Raw genomic sequence first — 24,204 nt, forward strand, 5'->3', positions numbered from 1 at the left:
AGCTGAGCCCGACACAGCTTGCAGAACCAGATGTAAAGACGGACATGCCTAAGAGGCCCAGATGGTCCCAGCGACTGCACCTGCGGCAACCTGAGCCCTAAGATGAACACTAGAAGTACTGGATTATAATGCACAGAATAAAACTAGTGTCTCTGAGACCATACTGACAGAAGTGAATTAAAAGTGAATGAATGAGTGAGTGGAGAAAAATGACAGTTCTTCCTTACAGAAGAATTGCAGTTAATACCTTCAGGGAAACGAGGGAATTACAAAAGCCACTATTCGACAAAGTAGTAATCGCAGCCTACAAGACGCACCAGCAGAGCTAAAATCAGGGGCCGGGGCTGGAGAGAAACAGAGTACGTGCCAGGTCACCGCGCCTCCCCCAGGGGGGCCACTGAGTCAAGAAGCAACAGCAGTTTCACAGGAGGAACTGGGCCGACACCGCCTTCCACAGAGATCAAGGTTAACAGCCCCCAGGACAAGGCAGACCACACGCTCTCTCCCCAGCACACACTAGGAGCTCTTGTGGAAAATACACAGCCTCACTCTAATACAAGAAAACATGCCACAACCCACAGGCTTTCTACCCAATGATCGGTACTCTCCAAAAGGGTCAGGAGACAAGGAAAGATAAGTAACTGTCAGAGCACGGGCAACTAAAGGCAGAAAAAAATGACAGTGGAAGCATCAGTCGCTCAGTCACAGTTCAGTTCTTTGTGACCCTGTGGACTGGGGCCCTCCAGGCTCCTCTGTCCATGGAATTCTCCAGGCAAGAATTCTGGAGTGCATAGCCAATCCCTTCTCCTGGGGATCTTCCTGACCCAGGGATTGAACCCAGGTCTCCCACACTGCAGACAGATTCTTTGCCATCTGAGCCACCAGGGAGCCCAATTAAAGGAACCCGGGGAAGGGGACATGGGCGGGGAAACGGGGAAACTCGGTCTCCACCTGCACCAGCCACACACACTCCCCCTCTATGAGTCCTTCCAGTGTTCGTGGATGTTCCCTGATGAAGCAACTATTACAAAATTCAAAGCCAGAAGCATTCAGTGAGACTAGACGTTACGCTGGAAGGAGCAGAGCTCTGGATGACTGCAAGTGCCCATCTCAGTTTATTTCACTCTTTCAGTGAGAGATTCAAGAAATTAAAAACTAAAGACGTACAACGTCCACAGTAAACACCGCCACTGCCGTATGAAATGAAGCTCTGGAAGCCTCCCCCTCACCTGGGATGCATCTGTCGCCCTCACCAGGGAGTCTGTGTGTGGTGTTGATGCACAGCCAGAGCTCCTTCAGAAGCAGCTTTACCTTCCCTGTGGAAGAGAGGCAAGTGTTAGTCATGGCATTCGGCTCACTCAGCCCAAGGCCAAAACACACTCCTGGGAAATGGGGATTTATCATGGAATTAGAAAGCTAGGTAACTTAAACCCCCTTTCCCTCCTTCAATCACTGAACACAATTCAGCCGGCTACTCAATTGAAGGCATATTGACTGAAGGCTGAACACAAGCCTGGGTTTTATTTGGAGGATGCGGTGCACACATGGCAGGACTCAGAAAACCCAACGTGCTTGTTGGGAAAGGTCTTCCCCACCATTACACAGGCACAGGAGGAATAAATCTCTGGCCTCTGCCTTTTCCACAGGCAGTGACATGTGACGGGAGCACAGGGAGGAAGCCCAGCTAGAATGACCAGGGGAGACCACTGCTCCACAGATTCCACGCGGAAGAAACAGTAGCCACTCACTTCCATGAGGTCATCAGCAATGCCACCGGAGGTGACCAGGCGGTAATTATCTTAGGGGCTTTGTGGCTCTTGGGAAATTCTTTAATGGCCTTAAGGGGAAATGGGAGGAGACAAACGTGTGGGTATAGATATACGGAGAGGGAGAGAGTCACCCACACGAGCAGACACGCACAAAGAAGCATCTACATCTATATAGGCAAAGTGAGAGCTTTGGAATTTTTGAAAGTTTTTTTCAAACGGGTCTGAATTCCTAAAGCGGTTAAGAATCACTGGTTCAAGTTGAAAGGCAAAGGACAACTGTAACTAAATGAAAGTCATATAACATAAGAATATCACATTGTGGTTTTAAAGTAAATTTAACAGTAAAAATACAAATTTCCCAAAATGTTCCAAGCAAAAAACATTCATCAAAATATAAATATGAATAGTTTGTGTCAAATACACATAAAAAGACATGCCACATTACTTAAAGTTTAACTGAAAATAGTTATTAAGTACTTGGTAATTTCAAGTCATCTCAAAATTCTGTTATAGCTCCATTGAGGTTATTAAAAAGAATTATTTCTTGAAAACACTGAAATCTTTAATCCGGTTCTAGAGACGCTAAAAAGATCAATCTTCTAAACCAAAATATCTCCAAGGAATCACAAATTTTGGAACAGGACAGCCCTACTTAATGGCAAACTACATCTATAGCAGAATCCCACAATGAATAAATGAGTTCCACAGAAAGACGACCAGGACAAATAGGCAAACATACATAACTTGGAAAATTTGGGCATTTCCACCTGGAAACAGGGTCAGACTTTATTTTTTTGGGCTCCAAAATCACTGCAGATGGTGACTGCAGCCATCAAATTAAAAGACACTTACTCCTTGGAAGGAACGTTATGACCAGCCCACATAGCATATTGAAAAGCAGAGACATTACTTTGCCAACTAAGGTCCGTCTAGTCAAGGCTATGGTTTTTTCCACTGGTCATGGATGGATGTGAGAGTTGGAATCTGAAGAAAGCTAAGTGCCGAAGAATTGATGCTTTTGAACTGTGGTGTTGGAGAAGACTCTTGAGAGTCGCTTGGACTGCAAGGAGATCCAACCAGTTCATTCTGAAGGAGATCAGCTCTGAGATTTCTTTGGAAGGAATGATGCTAAAGCTGAAACTCCAGTACTTCAGCCACCTCATGCGAAGAGTTGACTCATTGGAAAAGACTCTGATGCTGGGAGGGATTGGGGGCAGGAAGAGAAGGGGACGACAGAGGATGAGATGACTGGATGGCATCACTGACTCGATGGACGTGAGTTTGAGTGAACTCTGGGAGTTGGTGATGGACAGGGAGGCCTGGTGTGCTGTGATTCATGGGGTCACAAAGAGTCAGACACAACTGAAAGACTGGACTGAACTGAATAAGCAGGGATCCTGGTCAGGTCATTTAAGCAAAGGGGGTCACGGTTTTTGGAAGCAGACTTTTGGGTGGGTTAATCGAAATGTAGATAAACTACTTGATAATAAAATTCTGCAACTTAAATATGGATGCACCTCACACAGTGACTGGATAATTTGGGTCAAGAGAGGTCAGTTCAGTTCAGTTCAGTCGCTCAGTCGTGTCCGACTCCTTGCGACCCCATGAATCGCAGCACTCCAGGCCTCCCTGTCCATCACCAACTCCCGGAGTTCACTCAGACTCACGTCCATCGAGTCAGTGATGCCATCCAGCCATCTCATCCTCTGTCGTCCCCTTCTCCTCCTGCCCCCAATCCCTCCCAGCATCAGAGTCTTTTCCAATGAGTTAACTCTTCGCATCAGGTGGCCAAAGTACCGGAGCTTCAGGGTCAGCATCAGTTCTTCCAATGAACACCCAGGACTGATCTCCTTTAGGATGGACTGGTTGGGTCTCCTTGCAGTCCAAGGGCCTCTCAAGAGTCTTCTCCAACACCACAGTTCAAAAGCATCAATTCTTCGGCGCTCAGCCTTCTTCACAGTCCAACTCTCACATCCATACATGACCACAGGAAAAACCATAGCCTTGACTAGACGGACCTTAGTCGGCAAAGTAATGTCTCTGGTTTTGAATATGCTATCTAGGTTGATCATAATATTCCTTCTAGGAGTAAGCGTCTTTTAATTTCATGGCTGTGGTCACCATCTACCACATGATTTTGGGAGCCCCCAAAAATAATGTCTGACAGTGTTTCCACTATTTCCCCATCTATTTCCCATGAAGTGATGGGACCGGATGCCATGATCTTTGTTTTCTGAATGTTGAGCTTTAAGCCAACTTTTTCACTCTCCACTTTCACTTTCATCAAGAGGCTTTTTAACTCCTCTTTACTTTCTGCCATAAGGGTGGTGTCATCTGCATATCTGAGGTTATTGATATTTCTCCCAGCAATCTTGATTCCAGCTTGTTTCTTCCAGTCCAGTATTTCTCATGATGTACTCTGCATAGAAGTTAAATAAGCAGGGTGACAATATACAGCCTTGACATACTCCTTTTTCTATTTGGAACCAGTCGTTGTTCCATGTCCAGTTCTAACTGTTGCTTTATGACCTGCATACAGATTTCTCAAGAGGCAGGTCAGGTGGTCTGGTATTCTCATCTCTTTCAGAATTTTCCACAGTTTATTGTGATCCACACAGTCAAAGGATTTGGCATAGTCAATAAAGCAGAAATAGATGTTTTTCTGGAACTCTCTTGCTTTTTCCATGATCCAGCGGATGTTGGCAATTTGATCTCTGGTTCCTCTGCCTTTTCTAAAACCAGCTTGAACATCAGGAAGTTCACAGTTCACATATTGCTGAAGCCTGGCTTGGAGAATTTTGAGCATTACTTTACTAGCGTGTGAGATGAGTGCAATTGTGCAGTAGTTTGAGCATTCTTTGGCATTGCCTTTCTTTGGGATTGGAATGAAAACTGACCTTTTCCAGTCCTGTGGCCACTGCTGAGTTTTCCAAATTTGCGGGAAACACCCCAAAAAGATGTCCTTTTCATTATAGAGGACTGGAATGCAAAAGTAGGAAGTCAAGAAACACCTGGAGTAACAGGCAAATTTGGCCTTGGAATGCGAAATGAAGCATGGCAAAGACTAATAGTTTTGCCAAAAAAAATGCACTGGTCATAGCAAACACCCTCTTCCAACAACACAAGAGAAGGCTCTACACATGGACGTCACCAGGTGGTCAACACTGAAATCAGACTGATTATATTCTTCACAGCCAAAGATGGAGAAGCTCTATACAGTCAACAAAAACAAGACCAGGAGCTGACTGTGGCTCAGATCATGAACTCCTTATTATCAAATTCAGACTTAAATTAAAGAAAGTAGGGAAAACCGCTAGACCATTCAGGTATGACCTAAATCAAATCCCTTATGATTATATAGTGGAAGTGAGAAATAGATTTAAGGGACTAGATCTGATAAATAGTTGTCTGATGAACTACGGACGGAGGTTTGTGACACTGTACAGGAGACAGGGATCAAGACCATCCCCATGGAAAAGAAATGCAAAAAAGCAAAATGGCTGTCTGGGGAGGCCTTACAAATAACTGTGAAAAGAAGAGAGGCGAAAAACAAAGGAGAAAAGGAAAGATATAAGCATCTGAATGCAGAGTTCCAAAGAATAGCAAGGAGAGATAAGAAAGCCTTCTTCAGCGATCAATGCAAAGAAACAGAGGAAAACAACAGAATGGGAAAGACTAGAGATCTCTTCAAGAAAATTAGAGATACCAAGGGAACATTTCATGCAAAGATGGGCTTGATAAAGGACAGAAATGGTCTGGACCTAACAGCAGCAGAAGATATTAAGAAGAGGTGGCAAGAATACACAGAAGAACTGTACAAAAAAGATCTTTATGACCCAGATAATCACGATGGTGTGATCACTCATCTAGAGCCAGACATCCTGGAATGTGAAGTCAAGTGGGCCTTAGAAAGCATCACTACGAACAAAGATAGTGGAGGTGATGGAATCCCAGTTGAGCTATTTCAAATCCTGAAAGATGATGCTGTGAAAGTGTTGCACTCAATATGCCAGCAAATTTGGAAAACCCGGCTTGTTACAAATACCCAAACAGAAAACAAGGAACCTTAAAGAAAAAACAAGAAAAGTTCCTTCTCTGTTCTTACAGAGGCAATCAACCAGAGCTATGCCTATTCCAACTGAGCACTCCTTCACTACTTCCAGTCTGACACGAGAGCTATCCGATACCAGCAAGCAGACAACAGCCCACTCCGTCGCACCTTCAGGACTTAGTCGTGAAAACCTTTCGGCTGAACCACACACCTTCCCCTGACCCTTTGATAGACGCCTCCTTTACCAAACGCCAGGATTCTCTGAGGAGAGCGTTTCTAGACTTGCCTACTCCACTGACTTGTCAGTGTCCACATCAACGGCACGCATCCTTAATCACGACAACCTTGTAACTATGTTTTAGTACTGTGCTGGCATGACTGTGGCTCAGGGTTAAATTATTATCACGGAGTCTATTGCTTCTGATAAGCCATCCCCATCCAGTCTTAAGAGTATATATTTATACATACGTGTGGGGAAAATTCCCATCTCTGTGCCTCCACTGTTTGGACCCAGGAACACAGCATTTGTGTGCATGTTCGGCGGTTTTAGAGCTGTCTTCACAGAGGCAGGCAGGCTGCCTTCAGGTACTTCCCTGGGCGTCTGACCGATCTGCAGCAACCTGAGAACAGACTGTTCTTATCCCATCTGTTCCAACAGACTAGTGACGACCCACCGTGTGTCCTCACTGTACGCACCAGCGCTTGCCCAAGCTCCAACACCGCTATTTTCCCTTCTCTACCTAGTCAGTCCCCTCATTTAAAATGACAACAATCTGTCTCTTCCTTATTAGCAACCACAGCTCCTGCTCTGTGAGTCCGCTCGGGTGCATGGCTCAGGGTCTCCAGCACACACAGAAAGGGTGGAGGAGCAGGCTTGCCTTGTTTCTGATGCAAAGACTACACTCTCAGCGTTTCACTTTTCTCAAGTTCAAAGTGTTTTTTCTATTATTATCTTGTCTTTTTTTTTTTTAATGAGGAATGGATGCTGAATTGAGATGACCCTATCATGCGCTCTTAACCAGTTGTTGTGGTAGTCCTGAGATAAATCCTCCATCATAATTTGTCCATATTCTAAATTACTAATAGATGTGAGTTCTTAAAATTTTAGTATTTTCACAGCTTTGTTGCTAAGTGACAGTTCTGAGTCTTAAAGATATGTGTGCATATCTTCACATATACAATTAGTTTTGGTACACGGTTAGTCTAAAAGAATGAGACAGGAAGCAGTCCGTAGTTTTTAAGCTCTAAAGCAAAAATATAGACATCAGGTTTTCACTGAAGACCTGCTCACCTGTGAACCGTCCAGATCTTTCATAGTATTATCTTTAACTTTCTTACGGGTTATTTCTCTGTTCAGGATATTCCAACAACAGCTCTATGTCAATCTGAGTGTGTTTTCCTACAAAACAGTCCATTTTATAAACATGATAAAATCTGAAATTTGTAAATTCAGAAATTCTCCAAATGTAGTTTGACAGCTTCCTCAGTCCTGGTGCTATTACATTTTTCTGCCTTCCTTTCTTGATCAGCTTCGCCAAAGGTGGGTCAGCTTCACCAGCATTGCAGAGAGCCAGCCCTTCATTTCCACGGTCCCAAATTAACTGCTCTGTTTCCTATTTCATTCATTTATGTTTCCACCTTCATCAATTCCTTCCTTCTATTTTCCTTGGGTTTCTGTTGTATTTTCCTACCTTCTTAAGGCATTCATTTTCTGGAATTCTTGCTTCATTTACTGTAATTCCTGCATCCTAACATCGCTTACCAGGTAGTGCTAGAGGTAAAGAATTTACCTGTGAATGCAGGAGACTTAAAGAGACTGTGGATTCGATCCCTGTCTTGGGAAGATCCCCTGAAAAAGGGCACGGCAACTCACTCCAGTATTCTTGCCTGGAGAATCCCATAGACAGACGAGCCTGGTAAGCTACAGTCCATGGGGTCACAAAGAGTCGGACATGACCGAAGCCACTTGGCACACAAGGGTGTGTCTCAGGGATCCTTCCTCCGAGGCTGCCCTGTGTCTATCCTCATATCCTCATAACATCACTTAAGTCCACGGATCACTCACTGAATACTGGCAATATCTCAAAGATTTCAATAAATGCTGCCTTATTTTTGTTTACTTCCAAAACCATTTACTACTTCAGCTTTTATCTTTTCTGTTATCCAAGAGTGGTTTATTGTGTGTGTTCTGCAGTTTTTCAGGAAGGAGGTAGGAGAGATTTTTATTAATATCTTTTGAAATATCTCTAACCTAATCTCAGATTGCAGCTTTTCATTTACTAAACAGTCTGCTTTTAGGTATGTTTGAAAAGCAGTTTAAAGAATCCCCAGTTAATGCAAATCATCCATCCTGCAATCATGATTCCCATTCCATCTCCCATTCTGTTTGCTTTTACTTTCTATTTCTAACAAACACACTGAAGTCTTTCGTGAAGTCAGGTTCGGCTCTCTCCCCTAGAATATCCAAGCATTTCACCTAATGCAGTTTTATGCCTGAAGGTCACAAGAGCAGTATCTTCTTGATGAACTGTACTGCTGACCATTCTAGACAGTTCCTTTTAATCCAGGCAAATTCTTTCCTACGCGTGAATTATTCTTTGCGTTATATGGTTGGTTTAGTTGCTAGGTTGTGTCCAACTCTTGCGACCCCATGGTGCCAGGCTCTTGTGTCCGTGGGATTCTCCAGGCAAGAATACTGGACTGGGTTGCCATTTCCTTCTCCAGGGGATCTTCCCAACCCAGGGATCGAACCCAGGCCCCCTGCATTGCAAGCAGATTCTTTACCAACTGAAATACGAGGGAAGCCCTTTGTGTTATATGACTGCTTTCAAATTAGAATTTGCTTGAACTGCAATTTCTATATCCATCCCCCTCTATTCAATCTTTCTGTGTCATTTGTTTTTAAATGTATTTCCTCTGAACAAGTCAGGGATGGAGACTGTACATAAAAATCATGCTCTACAGTTGACAGGCTTTTCTAATATAACTATCACATCAGGGTCTTGATCTGGGAAATTTCCTATCATTTCTTGATCACACTCTCTCTGGAAAGAGTAGCTCTGTTCTCCGCTCTGGGAAGTCCTAGGTGACCATCACAACATCTGGCTCTACACTCCAACAGCTCAGATGTTCCCTAACGCCTTTTATTTCCTTATCTTTGTATACCACATACTCAGAGATATCCACGATCAAACCCCTTGGCTCATCACAGCAACCTTCTGTTTGCCCACTCAGCAACCCAGCCTTTTCAGTGGTTCACTTCTACAGCCGTGCTTTTAGTGTCAGAGAACTGACCCAGACGGCACAGCGGTGGCCCACGGCTATGCCCCCAGACGCCCTCTCAGGACTCGACTTCTGCTGGAGACATTTCTCCCTGCTCACGACTGGCCTCGGGGCCTACTCACTCCTGGTGTCTTTCTCTCCCGTCCCTGCCCTTCCTCAGGATAGGAGCACCACACACAGCCAGAGCACGTCTCTTCAGCCTCCACCCACAGTCCTGTTCCTCTGACAATGAATGCAGGTCCTCGTGTCATGAACCTACAGGACATGCCTTCATCAGGAGGGCAAGCAGAGTGAGAATGGTGAGGACCCACAAGGCGCACACATACCTCACTCTCTGGAAACAGGGGGAGCTAGCCTTCAAAGCAGCACCATTAACCCAATTTTCTGACACCCACAGCCACCCTGGGTTCTCCCGTGTCCTAACTCATCAGAAGACGAAACTTGGGCCACAGCCTGCAGCCAGTCTGGGTCACAGCCCGTGACAGTGTGCAGCCGGACGGCAGCAGCCCTCCCACCCCATCAGCCACACTGCTCCTCCTCGCCCCGACACGACCCCCAGTCTGGGGACTCTAGGCTCCCACAGTCAAAGCCTGCCATTTTCTCTATGACTGGGGATTTCATCACCAATTGCCACCATCTGCTTTACACCTTCCTCAGTAACTGTTAGCACGTTTTAACTATCCTTTTTTTTTTTTTTAATCTTCGGCCATCTTTAGTCAAGGAATATGAGAGAGAGACAGGCCAACACAGGACTCAGGCAGTCTTTTCAACAGTGAAGCCAGCCCAATGCTCTTTCCAACTCATAATGTCCTTCAGAAGTCCAGCATTAACAGAGCAAAGTGTTAAAGACATACTTAAGCATTGGGAATTAAACCCACCAAGCTCCACAGCTAAATAATCAGCAGATTCCTAAAGACTTCATTTATTTGGATAAAGGAAAATAAACAAGATCCTTCCCCTCACAGAGAAGATATGTTAAAAAAAAGATTTTACTAGTTCTAGTAAAACTAGTAAGTAGTTCTTTGACGAAAAATCAGAACATGAGGCTAGCGAGCAACTATGGAAGGGAGTGAGGGTTCTGTTTTAAACAGGAAGGCCTGATAACGGGCTGACTCCTAAAACTGAGACGACCAAACTCAAAAGCTGGCTGTCAGCTGGCAGAGCCAAGCGCTTTCCAGCGCTCGCTTTCCTCAGCAGCGCCAGTACGCAAGTCTCCACACCTCAGAGCAGGAAGAGCCAAAGACACGTGGAGCAAGTATCAGTGATGGCCACAATCGGAACCAGGCCCCAGGCGGCTGAAACGCGCCAACTGTCTGTCTAACCTGAAACCTTGAACTGCGGACTAAAAAAAATAAAGGAAGGAAAAAAGGTAAAGGAGACTTCTGAAGAGATCCTAGATACCTGCACAAAACAATGTGTTTTTAATAATTTCCATTTGAAAAAACATGGATGGATGACATGAAAAGACCATTATTTACTTATTAATCATTTTGAACTTATCTCTATCAAAAAAGTACAAGATAGCACAGCAGAAACTCCTACCTTTTTCAAAACTGAGAATGAAAACACACAGAAGGGAGGCACATGGCCAAAGGTCCCACAACAGGTGGAAGTGGCGATGTGAACCCCAGGGTCCCCACTTCTCGTATCACGCCTCCACCATGTGGCGGCGGGCGCAGCAGGCGACGAGCAGGGCGCGGGGCAACCCTACTCTCAGAGGCCCACCGCCCTCTCCGTGGGACGTCCAGCCTCCCCAGGTCTTCTGTCTGCCAAAACACCCGGCAGGGCTCAGACTCCATGGTCTCCCTGCCTGCCTTCAGCCACTTCTACACACCTGGCACCTAAGACATCGAGCGTTAACTCAGCAAACTATAACCTAACGAGGAAACTCGACTTATTTATTGCCAAGTGTGGAAATTATACCTCTCTCAGCTTACTGACTCCTTCATTCACTGGACTGCTTTATCTGACGGCAAGGTTACAGATCTAAGCACGACAGGAAACAGGAGGGGTCTTTTCTAACAAAATCATTACAAGTCCTGGAATCCCCATCATTATAGGTGAGAGTAACAAGCAACCTCCCAAACCACTCAAAGAAATGCACGGAAACTAAAACTACATTTGTAATATACTCACTTTTATCGATGCTTCCGTAAGAATCACTTGAAATTTGTGTTCCAATATGTCTCAGTTCTAAAATGTGGGGAAAAACAATTAGAATAATGTGTGTCAAAACAGCATTTTTTTTAAATTAATTTTTTAATTTTTTTTTTAAATTTTAAAATCTTTAATTCTTACATGTGTTCCCAAACATGAACCCCCCTCCCCTCCCTCCCCATAACATCTCAGTGGGTCATCCCCATGCACCAACCCAAGTAAGCTGTATCCTGCGTCAGACATGGACTGGCGATTCAATTCTTACATGATAGTATACATGATAGAATGCCAGTAAGCGTTAACTGAATACTCACCCCTTTCATTTTTCTGCTTAGAAAATTCATCGAGTCTTTCCTGTGAAAACAAAACAGAAGCAGTGTAAGCAGTGGAGAGGAGGGCAGCTGTTCTGGATGGGGCGCCCCTCGCTGCCCTCACATCCGTGGGGCCTCTGACTCTGCATGATGGGGACCCACTGCACTGAGAGAGGACACAAGCAGGTCTGGAGAGGAGACCTGGACACAGGCGGCACTGCTGTGATCCATTACCTGTGTCTTCTTAAATTCCTTTTCAAGTATTTTCTTTTCATTCCTTAGTTGCTTGAAGTCCTGAGTTTGCTTGACAGCAGCCTCTTTATTTAAAGAGTACAGTGAAGTAAAAGAGAAAAATAATTTACCAAATTTATAAGTACCATTGATGAAATACTCAAAAAACCTACTGAAAGCTTTTCTCATTTTTTTTCAAATTTGAAACAGATTTTGTAGTTACCGTTCTTTCAGTATTCTGTCGGAATCAGGAATAAAGGGAGAAACACTTTTGATTAAACTATTATCTACAAAAACGAAGAACTGTCACAGGCCTTAAGAAACCTTTCCAATCCCCAAACAAGCCAACCCAGACCCTTCAGTCAGGCAAAAGGCTGACACTCAAGACCTACAGAGGAGAGGCTTGCCGTGCTCACTCCTCAACAACCAGCAACACTCCGGCGCCAGAGACTCAGAAGTGTGACTCTGCTAAGCAGTGGTTCATTCATACCCTGTTCTTCATCCGGGGGGAGGGACAGCCTTCCTGGTGTTTACTACACTGCTGTACCTGAGTTACCCTGCCTCAAGTCAACTCACCCCAAGTCCCGTAACTATCACAGAGGCCCTTCTAACATGTTTGTGTGGCTCCCCTGTCGACCAAGAGCAAATTCTTCACTCAGGTTTTTGGCTCTGAAGCACCAAAGGGTTCAACTATACTATAAAAACCTGACCAGTACTGACTGCATCCAAATATGTTCACATACAATTGCTATGGGAAGTAAAATCCTATAAACACCATAGAGACAGTCCCCTCCTGATTCCTCTAACAAACCTATTTCTTCATCTGATTTCTATGTCCTATCACTTACTAGAAACATGTTTTTGTCACATGGAAAATATATTTTTGATTCAAAGGAAGTTTGTTGTAATAGCTTCATACACTCTCACAGGCACTTTGGATCCCTTTAAAACATGTCCATGAATAGACACTTATCCCCACACACTAGCGAGAGGTCATCTGGGAAGGAACACAGTGATGTTGTACTTACTGCCACAATGCTTTTGCAAAAACCAAATCAGGGGAAAAGTTGTTACCAAAATATTTAGAGCTTAAGTCTGAAAAACAGGGCTCAATTTAGGCAAGCTAATAACTGGAAACATATTCGGCAACATCTATTCAAATTCTCAATTCACACTCGAAATGAAAAAAACTGTTCTGACGGACTCCTGGTTGCCGAGGGGGACGGAGAGAGGCAGCGGGAGTGTGGGGCTAGCAGATGCCGACCAGTACACACAGGATGGGCACCAGCAAGGTCCTACCACAGGACCTTTAGCGCAGGGACTAAACTCAATCTGCTGTGGGAGCCGGAATGGAAAGATGAAAAAGGATGCTTTTTTAAAGAAGAATGTTTATATTATGTGAGTCACTATGCTGTACGGCAGAGATGAACACAATCCTATACCTCAACTATACTTCAATAAAAAAATGAACTAAAAAAAATAAACCGTTCTCTGAAGCAGAGCACTAGTGGTGTGAAAACAGGGCCAGTGCAGGGTCAGGAAGGCCCGCAGTAAGAGGGCAGCCCAGGCCCACACCTGGCTGAGAGCGTGGGGCACCGGCGGGACCAGGGAGGGTCTGCAGGGCTCCCTCGTCTCTACTTGATGCTACCTCCACATCACAACCACAGAGTGAATGGGGAGAAACAGAAGGGAAGATCTCAAACTCAACTCCTGAAAGGGCTCTTGGCTGCCACAGGACGACGGAGCAGACCCCCATGTGGTCCACACCCCCCATGCTCAGCGCAGACACAGGGCCCTGACCAAACGCGGTGGTGGTGGGCCGGGGCAGGGGTGGGCAGGTGGGCTGTCAGGGACAAGGCGGAAAGCGCCGATGCAGGGAGCCTCACAGAGATCTCTCCATCACGGGAGTCATGCACATCCAAATACTCTTTTGAGTTTCTGAGTACTAAAAGGAGTATCCTTTCCTACTAACCACTGATTTCATCACAAAAAAATGAGAAGGCCCCACAAGATTCAGCTTTCAAAATTACGTCCTTTGACTGACTGCTGCTTCTTACACAGAACATGTGGGCTGTGTTCTGAGTGGACACGACAAGGACCTGCACGTCTGTTCAGGAACTGAGAGGAGCGTGGTGCTCACACTTCTGCCCAAGGGTACCCTGGACGTGCTCTCCCAGGGATACGCTGTCACAAGCAGGACTGGACCGCCTGACCGAGACCTGCAGCCCAGCACAAACACCAATCACTCGCACGAGGATGATGGCCCCCACCAGCGGGGTGACAGGGTGCCAGTTACCTTCCAGCTTCTTCACTTTGGCTTCTAGCTTCTTCTTCCTGAGAACAAAATTGTACACATTAACGTGATGAGGGAAGTATTAATGGAAAAAACATATGACAACCTCAAAATCTGTGGTACATGTTTTTTAATTACTGAGATTTATGTAACAAAACGTTAGCCATGACAAGCATCACATACCAACCACTAACACCACCAACTGTTCAGAAGGCAGAGCAAACCACAGAAAGAACAGTATGCTGTTTTCATGCAGTATTTGGAAAATGGATTTAAAATTCTGTTTATCAGGCATGCCACACCTGGGACTTAGATGAGCATGGTTCATCTAAGCCAAGCTCATGTGTCCAGGTGATATCTTGATCAGGTGAGGTTACTTTAAGAAGCATGTCTGATGGGAACAGTCACACCACCATTTTATAGGAGATAGTGTCTAGAAAACTACACTTTTTCAGTTTTAGGCAAGATTTTTGAGTCAGAGAAGGTAGAAAACCCTCTGAGAAAGTCTCTTGAGTTACTGTGAAATAACTGTATGCGTAGTTCACAAGCTTTGTAAATGATGTGAACATAGTATTAAGACTTCAAAACAATTAACTGACATTTTGGAAGAGCCCTTTGCCTTAATGGAACAAAGACACCCATTCCACATAATATGTGTTAAAGGAGATGACAATTATGTTTGTTTGTTTGTTTTTTACCAAAAAAAGGAGATGACAATTATGTTTTCTCTGTGGAAATGTAACACAGACACACACCCACATATAGACATAAAAACTTTTATGGAGTTCCTTCTTTGTGCAAGCCCTTAACATATGACAAGGTATCTTATCCTATTAATCCTTCAACGCAGAATTTCCAGACATGCGGAAACCAAGGTTAAGAGATTAGCTCAAGATCACCCCATTAATTATGGCGAATAAACCCAAAGACAGAGAAGACAACACTACTCATATAAGCATTAGACAGCGTCAAGGTTGAACACCTTATTTTCACAGTAATTTTTAAATACGTACTGAGCATCAGTTTTTAAGCATTCTTCTTTCACACGAGCATATTCCTGATGAGTGTCCTGATACAACTTTAGAGAACTCTGGAAAAGAAATTTTATATATTGAAATTTACATATTGATTGACATTCACCAATGTGAAAGTCACTGACCATCAGTGATAACTGATTTTGACCTTGATAAGCTAAATCATTATCATTTAATAGTATGAAATTAACCAAATGAATAAATGTTTAGGCAGGAAACCAAAGTACACTGAACACTTTAACAGATATAACCAAACTCTCAACAGAGGTAACATGATTAACAGTCTAGTCAAACAGAGCTATAAAATTTTAAATATGCTAATTTTAAATCCAAATCTTCATAACATTGACTAGCTAATATTTTTGTCTCAACCAATTAGAATTCAACAACCCTAGAGCAATTTTTGAGCTTAATAAATGTAAGTTACTATTGCCACTGGGCTTCCCCAGGTGGCTCAGTGGCAAAAAATCCACCTGCCAATGCAGGAGATGCAGGCTCAATCCCTAGGTCAGGAAGACCCCCTGGAGGAGGAAGTGACAATGCACTCTAGTATTTTTGCCTGTAAAATCCCATGGACAGAGGAACCTGGCAACAGTCTATGGGGCTGCAAAGAGTCAGATACAACTGAGCAACCACACAGCAATTATTACCACTGTGCAGAAATATCAATCCTTACCCTTCCTGGTAACCAGGGAGCTGTGTTCACACCAACCACAGGCACGCGTACCGGCACCGTGGGTACCGGCACCGTGGGTACCGGCACCGTGGGATGGGAAAGGAACACACTGAGCCTGGCCACAGTCCTCCTGTGCACACAGCTCTTCAACTGCCAGAGCTCGGAGACACAGTCTTCCTGACCCCTTTTGACAGGTGACGGGCCTGAGGATTCAGAAGCTGAGGAATTCTTTCAAAGCCAAACTACAGGACTGACTGTTGAGGGTTTATTATTCAACTCTGACTCCAGTATTAATGCTTCCTCTCAGGTGTGGTTGATGACATTACTTTGTCATCAAGGGCAGACAAAATTCAGCACGATTGTTTATCTTTCACCATGTAGATAAATATATAATACTTTCTAAACAAACAGGAAAATCAAGCACTGTTAAAGTAGGAAAACCTCAAGGAGGCACATGGCATGACTTGAAGACTAAGAGGCGCAAGTGCTGCCAGGTCAAGGAGACAGGAACCAGCGTGGCTACCACTCGTCTCCTGCTTAACACCTAACTACCGGGTTCAGAGTTTTTAATCTGTAAAAGCCGTGAATTCTCTTCTAGAGCTCCAGTAAGAGTAACATGAATTTTATATTAAAAAATAAGTTTACAGCACCTAAAACTGTTTTATTGCAACTGGGTTTTGAAACAGAGAACCTAATTTTTTCCTAAGTTTAACAAAGTCTGAACTTTTGCATGCTATTTTACACTTATGTGCTGTGCTTAGTTCCTCAGTTGTGTTCTGCTCTTTGCGACTCTGTGGACTGCAGCCTGCCAGGCTCCTCTGTCCATGAGGATTCTCCAGGCAAGAATACTGGAGCAGGCTGCCATGCCCTCCCCTGCAGGGGATCTTACCAAACCAGGGATGGAACTCAGGTCTCCCACAATGCAGGCAGACTGTTTACCGTCTGAGTCACCACAATGGCAGAAAGAAAAACAGAGAAAGCAAGCAATGCAGGACACAAAGTCATACAAATTCACAGCTAAAAGGTTCTTCTACTAAATCTCTCAAAAAGCATACTAATAAATACAGCCTTACATTGATCACTAATAATTACTGTTAAGGACTGATGCATCAGTCAACTAGTTCAGTGTTCTCTAAGGATAGCAGTACACTTAACAGTCCTATCATTTCTCTCTGCTTTGTTAAGAGATACAATGTCCCCTTATCTCAATGATAGTAAATAAGCAGATCTTATTTTACTGAAGATAAACCTGTGTAGGAAAATTACTTTAGGTACCTTTTTCTCTTCCAATTCGGCTTTTAAAAATCCCAATTCTTCCTGACATTTCTGCAGAGGAGAAATTTTTTGAAGCATCTGCTCCACTTGGTGATGCAGAGTACTATTCTCTCTAAAAATGGACAAAGCATTAATATTATTATGAGAAGTATCTATGATGAATTATTAAATATACCTACTGGTGAGTTTCAATATTTTTTACTAAAAACAAAAAAGAAAATAAGAATCTCTTTTTAAAAATGCATTCTATTTATTTTGGTATTTTTAATACCAAAATTATTTACATATCACTTTTTATTTCTTTGACATGACTATTTCTAATAAAAGCACATCAAAAGCCATCTGAGAAGCAGACACCACAGGCTCTCAAGCCACTGGAGAACATAAGAATACTGGGACTGTCTGTCAAGCGATGCGGCTTTTCCAATAATAAACTCATTACCACTGATTTAAATTAAATAACAAGCAACTTTGTGATTCGTTTTATAACCACACTTTGCCTCCTTCTAATTTTAAGGGTAATCAGTAGCGTTGTATACAACACTACTAAATTCTAAATAAGATCATTTTAAATTGTTTAAAATATACACAGTGAACAACCACATTAAATTGTCCAATTCATAGAGACACTAACTGATAGCAATAAGCTTCAACTCAAGCCACATGGTCAGTAAAAGTAACTGAAAAACCAAACCCTAGCTCGTAATTTGAGATCTCAGTAAGCATTCATTTAAACAACTTAACAGGAAGGAAAATGTACATCTTTTATTATGAGTGCTCAAAAAAGCCTACATAATGGGTCAATTCTATGTGGCACTTTGTTGAGTTTGTGTAGAAATCTAGTCCAGTAAATGTCTACCCTGAATCGACTGTGAAAACAGGCAGCTTACCTTCTTGCAAACTGCAGCTGTAAAACTTGTTAAAGAAAACTGTGACAACTTTACAGGCACCAGGTACCGGTCTGAAGATAAAACTCCCTTTCAAACTGTGATAATCTGTGTTCAATACACATACAGGTAAGATCATAATTTCTAGAAAACAGCATTCAAAATTCCACCTGTAGCATATGATAAAAAGCTTTTTACTGAGCTACTCCTAACTTACAGCATTAGCATAAGTCGAAATATATATTTCTCTAAATTAAAAGATTCTTAATTAACTGTATGATTAATATGAAACTCTAGACAAAAGCAAAGACCAAGGAATAAACAACTAACGAAAACGACCTTGAATCCCCACACATCCTGCCTTGCCTTTCTCAGAGTCCAGAGCACAGTTCCAGCAAATAAGAGTTACGTACTTACTAAAATCGTATACATTTATGTATCTATATGTTTAATGAATACAGGTGGCTCAGATGGTAAAGAATTAGTCTCCGATGCGGGAGATCTGAGAAAAGAAATACGAGCAGAACATAAAATCTGAAAAACCTTTCACTTTTACAATCTGCACAGTTTGATAACTTCATTTCCCATCACGCTGCCAGTAAAATATTACCAAAGACAGCAGTTTCATCTTTAAGTTTCATCTCCTGTAAAACCCTACTCTCATATCACAATACAGAAATGCCTATTGGTCATAACATGTCTGTATCCTCCTCTATTAGAATATAAACTTCTAATGGAGTATATATTATTCATCCTAAATTACTGCAGTCTTTGCAAGAAAGAAAAATTCACAAAAATTTCTGATGAATTAAAATATACCCTCTGTCCTATAGAAAGAGAAACTGATAAACAAGAAGACGGTCAGAATGACACAAAAGAGTACAGAAAGGAAACTAAGGCAAAGGCGAAAAGACAACCCTCAGGATGGGGAAATAACAGCAAATCAAACAACCGGCAGAAAACTTCCAAAATATGCAAGCAGCGCGTACAACTCAGCACCAGAAGGCAAGCAAGCTGATCAAGAGTGGGGAAGACCTAAACAGACATTTCTCCAAAGAAGACATACAGGTGGCTAACAAACACATGGAAGGAAGCTCAAGGTTGCTCATTATCAGAGACATGCAAAGCAAAACTTCTATGAGAGATCACCTCATACCAGTCAGAGTGGCCATCATCAAAAAGTATACAAGCAATAAATGCTTAAGAGGGTGTGGAGAAGAGGGAACACGCTTGCACTGTGGGTGGGAATGTGAACTGATACAGCCACTGTGGAAGACGGTATGGAGATTCCTTAAAAAACTAGGATAAAAACTAGGCCATATCGCGAGATGACCCAGCAATCCCACTCCTAGACATATGCCCTGCGGAAACCAAAACTGAAAGAAACACACGTATCCCATTGCTCACTGCAGCACTACTGACGATAGCTAGAACATGGAAGCAGCCCAGATGCCCGTCGACAGATGAATGGATAAAGAGGTCGTGGTGCACATACACAATGGAATATGACAGCCATAAACAGGAACACATCTGAGTCAGTTCTAATGAGGTGGATGAACCTAGAACCTATTATACAGAGTGAAGTGAGTCAGAAAGAGAAAGATAAATACTGTATTCTAACACATATATACAGAATCTAGAAAAACGGCACTGAAGAATTTATTTACAGGGCAACAGTGGAGAACCAGACAGAGAATAGACTTATGGACATGGGAGAGGGGAGGAGAGGGTGAGACGTGTGGAAAGAGTAACACGGAAACTTACGTTACCATATGTAAAACAGATGGCCAGTGGGAATTCGCTGTATGCCTCAGGAAACTCAAACAAGGGTTCTGAATCAATCTAAAGGGGTCAGATGGGGAGGGAGGGAGTTCCAAAAGGGAGAGGATATACGTATCAGTTCAGTTCAGTTCAGTCACTCAGTCATGTCCGACTCTATGGCTGATTCATGTTGAGGCATGACAGAAAACAGCAAAATTCTATGAAGCAATTATCCTTCAATAAAAAATAAATTAATTTTTTAAAAAAAGGAGTACAGAATCAAGTCACATAAGATGCTGTATTAAACCGACAGCACTGGTACCTCAGGCTGCAGAGTAAATCACTGCATACTGGAAGTGCAATGAATATACACTGTAAGCAAATGTCAGCTGTGTTTATTGAAATAAAAATCTGTATTTACCTGTAGTTGAGGCTGAAGCAGATCACCCCATTATAGGGGGAATTCAAGAATAAGTTTTATCAATTTTTAATAAACTATTCTAATAATTTTGATCTTTACAATTTCATAAAGTTTAGGAAAGTAGCTCAATAATTTCCCTGCTAGAAGACATCTGTCATCACCTCAGAAAGTCCATACCATTTCTTCCAGAAAGGACACAATGAGTACATATCTGCCTCCTACTGAAATTAACTGCCTATTTCCTTGTTTTGCTAATTAAAGGTATTTACAGTTTCCACACAGCTTTCAAAACCAAAGATATCACTCTTGTAGTAACACAGATTTATAGTTAAACAGACGGACAGTTTCAATAAATAAAACACAAGAGGAGATTTTCAGAGGCCTGTTGTTTTAAATGTAAAATTTCAGATATTAAAGAGATTGGAATGCTACGCTTTGATTTTATTACTCCAGTGATACAAATCAGATATGATGGTACCAACACAAACCAATAACTGATGATCACATGTGAGTTTAGGAATGCCAGAAACAAAACTGAAACCAGTCTTAGGTTAGTGCAAAACCTAAATAGGAGCATTTGCTCCAACACTGAAGCTTGAGCTGCTGGTCAGTGAATCCCTAAAAATACGTATGTTTATTGTCATAGGAGAGACTTAATTTAGCTAAGTATTAGCACAGCATGTGGCAGAATAACTGGGCACACAATTTCCCCCCTTTCAAGAAAATACAGAAGCCGATTTGCTCCAGATGGCTCCTGAACAAGTGGGGACTCAGAGCCCAAGAACTGTCCAGCGTATACAAAAAGTACACTATGACTTGGCAAATATTTATTACTCTCTACAAATCACAAAGCTAATTAACAAAAGTTAACCTTCCAACATTCTGATACTCCTACAGTGTAATTCTTACAGAAACTCCCAAATCTTCTCACAGCATCACCTCGGCTTCACATTACTCCTAAACCTAAAGAACATAGGTGATGTCCTCAGTGCAAATGAAAAAGACCGACTCTTTAAAAAGCTTACAAAACCTGAGAAAATCAGCATTAACGACAAAAACAAAACAGTCTGAAACAAGGAGAGGAGCAGCCTTGATTTAGCATGTGTCTAGAGCAGAAGACAGCTGCTCTCTGAGCTTATCAGAGGCACTTCCTACTTTGAATCTGTAAACACCCCTTCCCAAAGGATAACCATGAAAATTATCACATTTGTTTACATTATTAAAAATTCAAAGGAAAAAGCCAGTAAAAGGATATCATCACATTTCTTCTGATATTCTGTTAACAAATTACTGCAACAAAGAAAAGAGTTATGTTACTTTTGAATCTAGAAAACACACTATGTTTCAAGCTTTTTTCAAAATGTACAAGACGCTCTTCTCCCTAGGTTTCCTGCAACAAATTTAATTCATTAAATATATGTGCACACACACGCATATGCAGAACCTTAAATTCCTTAAAAGCACTGCACATATATGAGTTTTTAATTTAAAATTCCTTTGATCTAAATACTATCTTTGCCCATAAATTCCTGTGATTTTTAAAGGATTAAAAAAACAATCTCACACCATGACCATGAACTACCACAAGGAAATCCATCCAGTCCTAAAGCTAAGAAGGCTTTAAAGAATTTTTAAAGCTCTTAGAATTTTTAACATTTCCAGCTTAGCAGAAATTATGTCCTAGCCCCTGAGCTTTGCTGTAAAGGTCTGAGAGCACTGGGAGTTCCCTGGTGGTCCAGGGAGCTGAGACCGTGCAAGTCCCATGGTGCGGCCACACACCAGAGAAGTGTGCCCACCCGTAAGACCAGAGACCTCCCCGAGGCCAGGCCAGGCCCCGAGGAGCTGCACTGCCCCCGACAGCACCACGCGGGCCCCGGGCGAGCAACCCCCGGTCTACCCTCAGCCCAGGGCACCACCACCACCACCCACTCCAGCTTGTACGTCAGGTTCATGCGGTTCGGCCAAACACACAAAAACATACTCACTCGGTGTTAATAATTTTTTGCTTCAAGGTAATTAATGCATCAACGTATTCATTCAAATTCTGCAAGAAAAAAAGCTGCAGTTAGCCATTTGTTTTTATAATATAAACTTTTCTGTAACATTTATGATAAAATATAAACATACAGTTCACTATATTATACAAACGCAGAAATATGTGAGTCTATTATCTACGTTGTACTTAAGCCCCCAGGGATATTCTGTGTGACACTGGGCCCTTGCTCCATCGCTCAGAAGCTCCTTCTTTACCTGAACAACCACACATTAACAGCAAGATGCTCTGACTGTGCGTGCTTTTTCACTGTGAGAGCTCAATGAGCAGGCACTGGTTTAGTTCACTCACTACTACTAACCACCAGTCTACACTTCACTCTGTGTTATTTCCAGAAGGACTTAATCCAAAAATACACATAAACTCTTAAAAACAGCAAAGAATGAAAAATAACATGGGAAAGACAAATAGGAATATTAAAATTGGGTCAAGAGTCAGTGAAGTTTCTTTTTACAAGCATCTATTTTATACTTTAGGGACAACTACAAACGTGGGTCTGAATTATTGCTACCAATTTGATGGAAAAAATTTACTGACTGTTCAAAATGTTTCTAATACTTAAAACTGAACAGGTATTTTTTAAGTGACTTTTTCCTTTACTGTCTCCTTTTTTCACTGATAAACATTTCAGAACTAAGAACTTATTTTTCATTAATTTCCCCCAAAATGTCTTTATCTAACTTATTTTGAGAATTACAGAACAATTTCCCTTCACACTAACGTGCATTTTTTTTGCAATCATACATGTAACATTTCTTGAAATAAGAAATCAACACATTAAAAAGTATGTACCTTCTTATATAATCTCAACACCTGTCAAAAGCCATTCTTACTTTTTGTGCATATCTTTTCAGAACTTCACTGTACATTTAAAACATGTTTGGATGTATTCAATTCACCATTTTCCCACTGAAGACTAGGTTGGGTCCTTTTCAGTCTTTACCATATTGTTAATAATACACTGGGCAATATATTTTCTTGCCCAGTCTTCTGGGAGGCACCTCTATTTTCAAATCCAAACAGGCTCCCTGCATTAGTGATAGCTGGAAGCTCAATCATCTCAGAACCGTGTTTTTCATTTATATTTCTTCACGAGTGAAACTGAGAAATCACCCTTGTCTCTTGTGGCCATTCTTAGAAAAAATTTTAAAAGCTCTTAAAAATTAAAAACAGACACCCACTAGGACAGCTAAAATCAAACTGGCAGGTAATAACAAGCGCTGGTGAGCATGCAGAGAAGCTGGAACTCTCCTAACGCTGCTGGTGGAACAGGAACTGTACAGCTGCTGCGGAAAATAATGTCACAGCTCCTCAAAATGCTGAGCAGCCAACTATATGATTCAGCAATTCCCCTCCAAGGTATACACCCAGAAGTGAAAGCACATGTCCAGGCCAAGTTTGTACACTCTTATTTAAAGCACTTCCCAGGTGGCGCCAGGGGTAAGGAACTTGCCTACTAACGCAGGAGACGCAGGCTTCACGGCTTCATCCCTGGACAGAGAACATACCCTGGAGGAGGCACGGCAACCCACTCCAGTATCCTTGCCTGGAGAATCCCATGGAGAGAGGAGCCTGGCAGGTTACAGTCCATGGGGTCACAAAAGAGTTGGACACCACTGAAACAACTTGGCATTTAAAGCAGCATTTATTCACACTAGCCAAAAAGTAGAAATAAACTAAACATCAACTGATAAACGGATGAATCATCATCTGATGAAGGAAAAAATAAAACGTGGTACAGCCATGCAATGTGAATATCTGACAATGAGCAGAAATGAGTGGCCCATGCCACATCGTGGACGAACACTGAAAACCTGCTAAGTGAAAGAAGCCAGTTACAAAAGGCTAACGCAGTGTGCTCCATTCACGTGAACTGTCCCTAACAGGCAGAGACAGAGAGACAGAAAGTACACTGGAGACCACCAGGGCCTTGGGCTGGGGAAGCGGGATGACTGTTGATGCTTCATGGGTTCTTGGAGAGGGCACAGGAGCAAGAAAGACGT

At 42.5% G+C, this 24,204-nt stretch overlaps 1 protein-coding gene across 1 annotated transcript in view; it reads right to left on the reverse strand.

The window, feature by feature from the left end:
- The window catches only part of ICE1 (interactor of little elongation complex ELL subunit 1), a 69,907-nt gene that overhangs the window by 31,827 nt on the left and 13,876 nt on the right, over positions 1-24,204 (reverse strand). Inside the window, exons 2-11 of the mRNA XM_068990532.1 lie at positions 22,134-22,192; positions 21,404-21,438; positions 17,970-17,988; positions 17,080-17,191; positions 15,108-15,184; positions 14,098-14,135; positions 11,805-11,887; positions 11,574-11,613; positions 11,239-11,295; positions 1,230-1,316 (exon numbers count right to left, since the gene is read on the reverse strand). Coding sequence (XP_068846633.1) covers positions 1,230-1,316; positions 11,239-11,295; positions 11,574-11,613; positions 11,805-11,887; positions 14,098-14,135; positions 15,108-15,184; positions 17,080-17,191; positions 17,970-17,988; positions 21,404-21,438; positions 22,134-22,192 — 607 coding nt within the window. The remainder of the gene's footprint in view (positions 1-1,229; positions 1,317-11,238; positions 11,296-11,573; positions 11,614-11,804; positions 11,888-14,097; positions 14,136-15,107; positions 15,185-17,079; positions 17,192-17,969; positions 17,989-21,403; positions 21,439-22,133; positions 22,193-24,204) is intronic.

The sequence above is a fragment of the Capricornis sumatraensis genome, chromosome 18 (assembly GCF_032405125.1).
Source record: "Capricornis sumatraensis isolate serow.1 chromosome 18, serow.2, whole genome shotgun sequence".
Classification (NCBI taxonomy): Eukaryota; Metazoa; Chordata; class Mammalia; order Artiodactyla; family Bovidae; genus Capricornis; species Capricornis sumatraensis.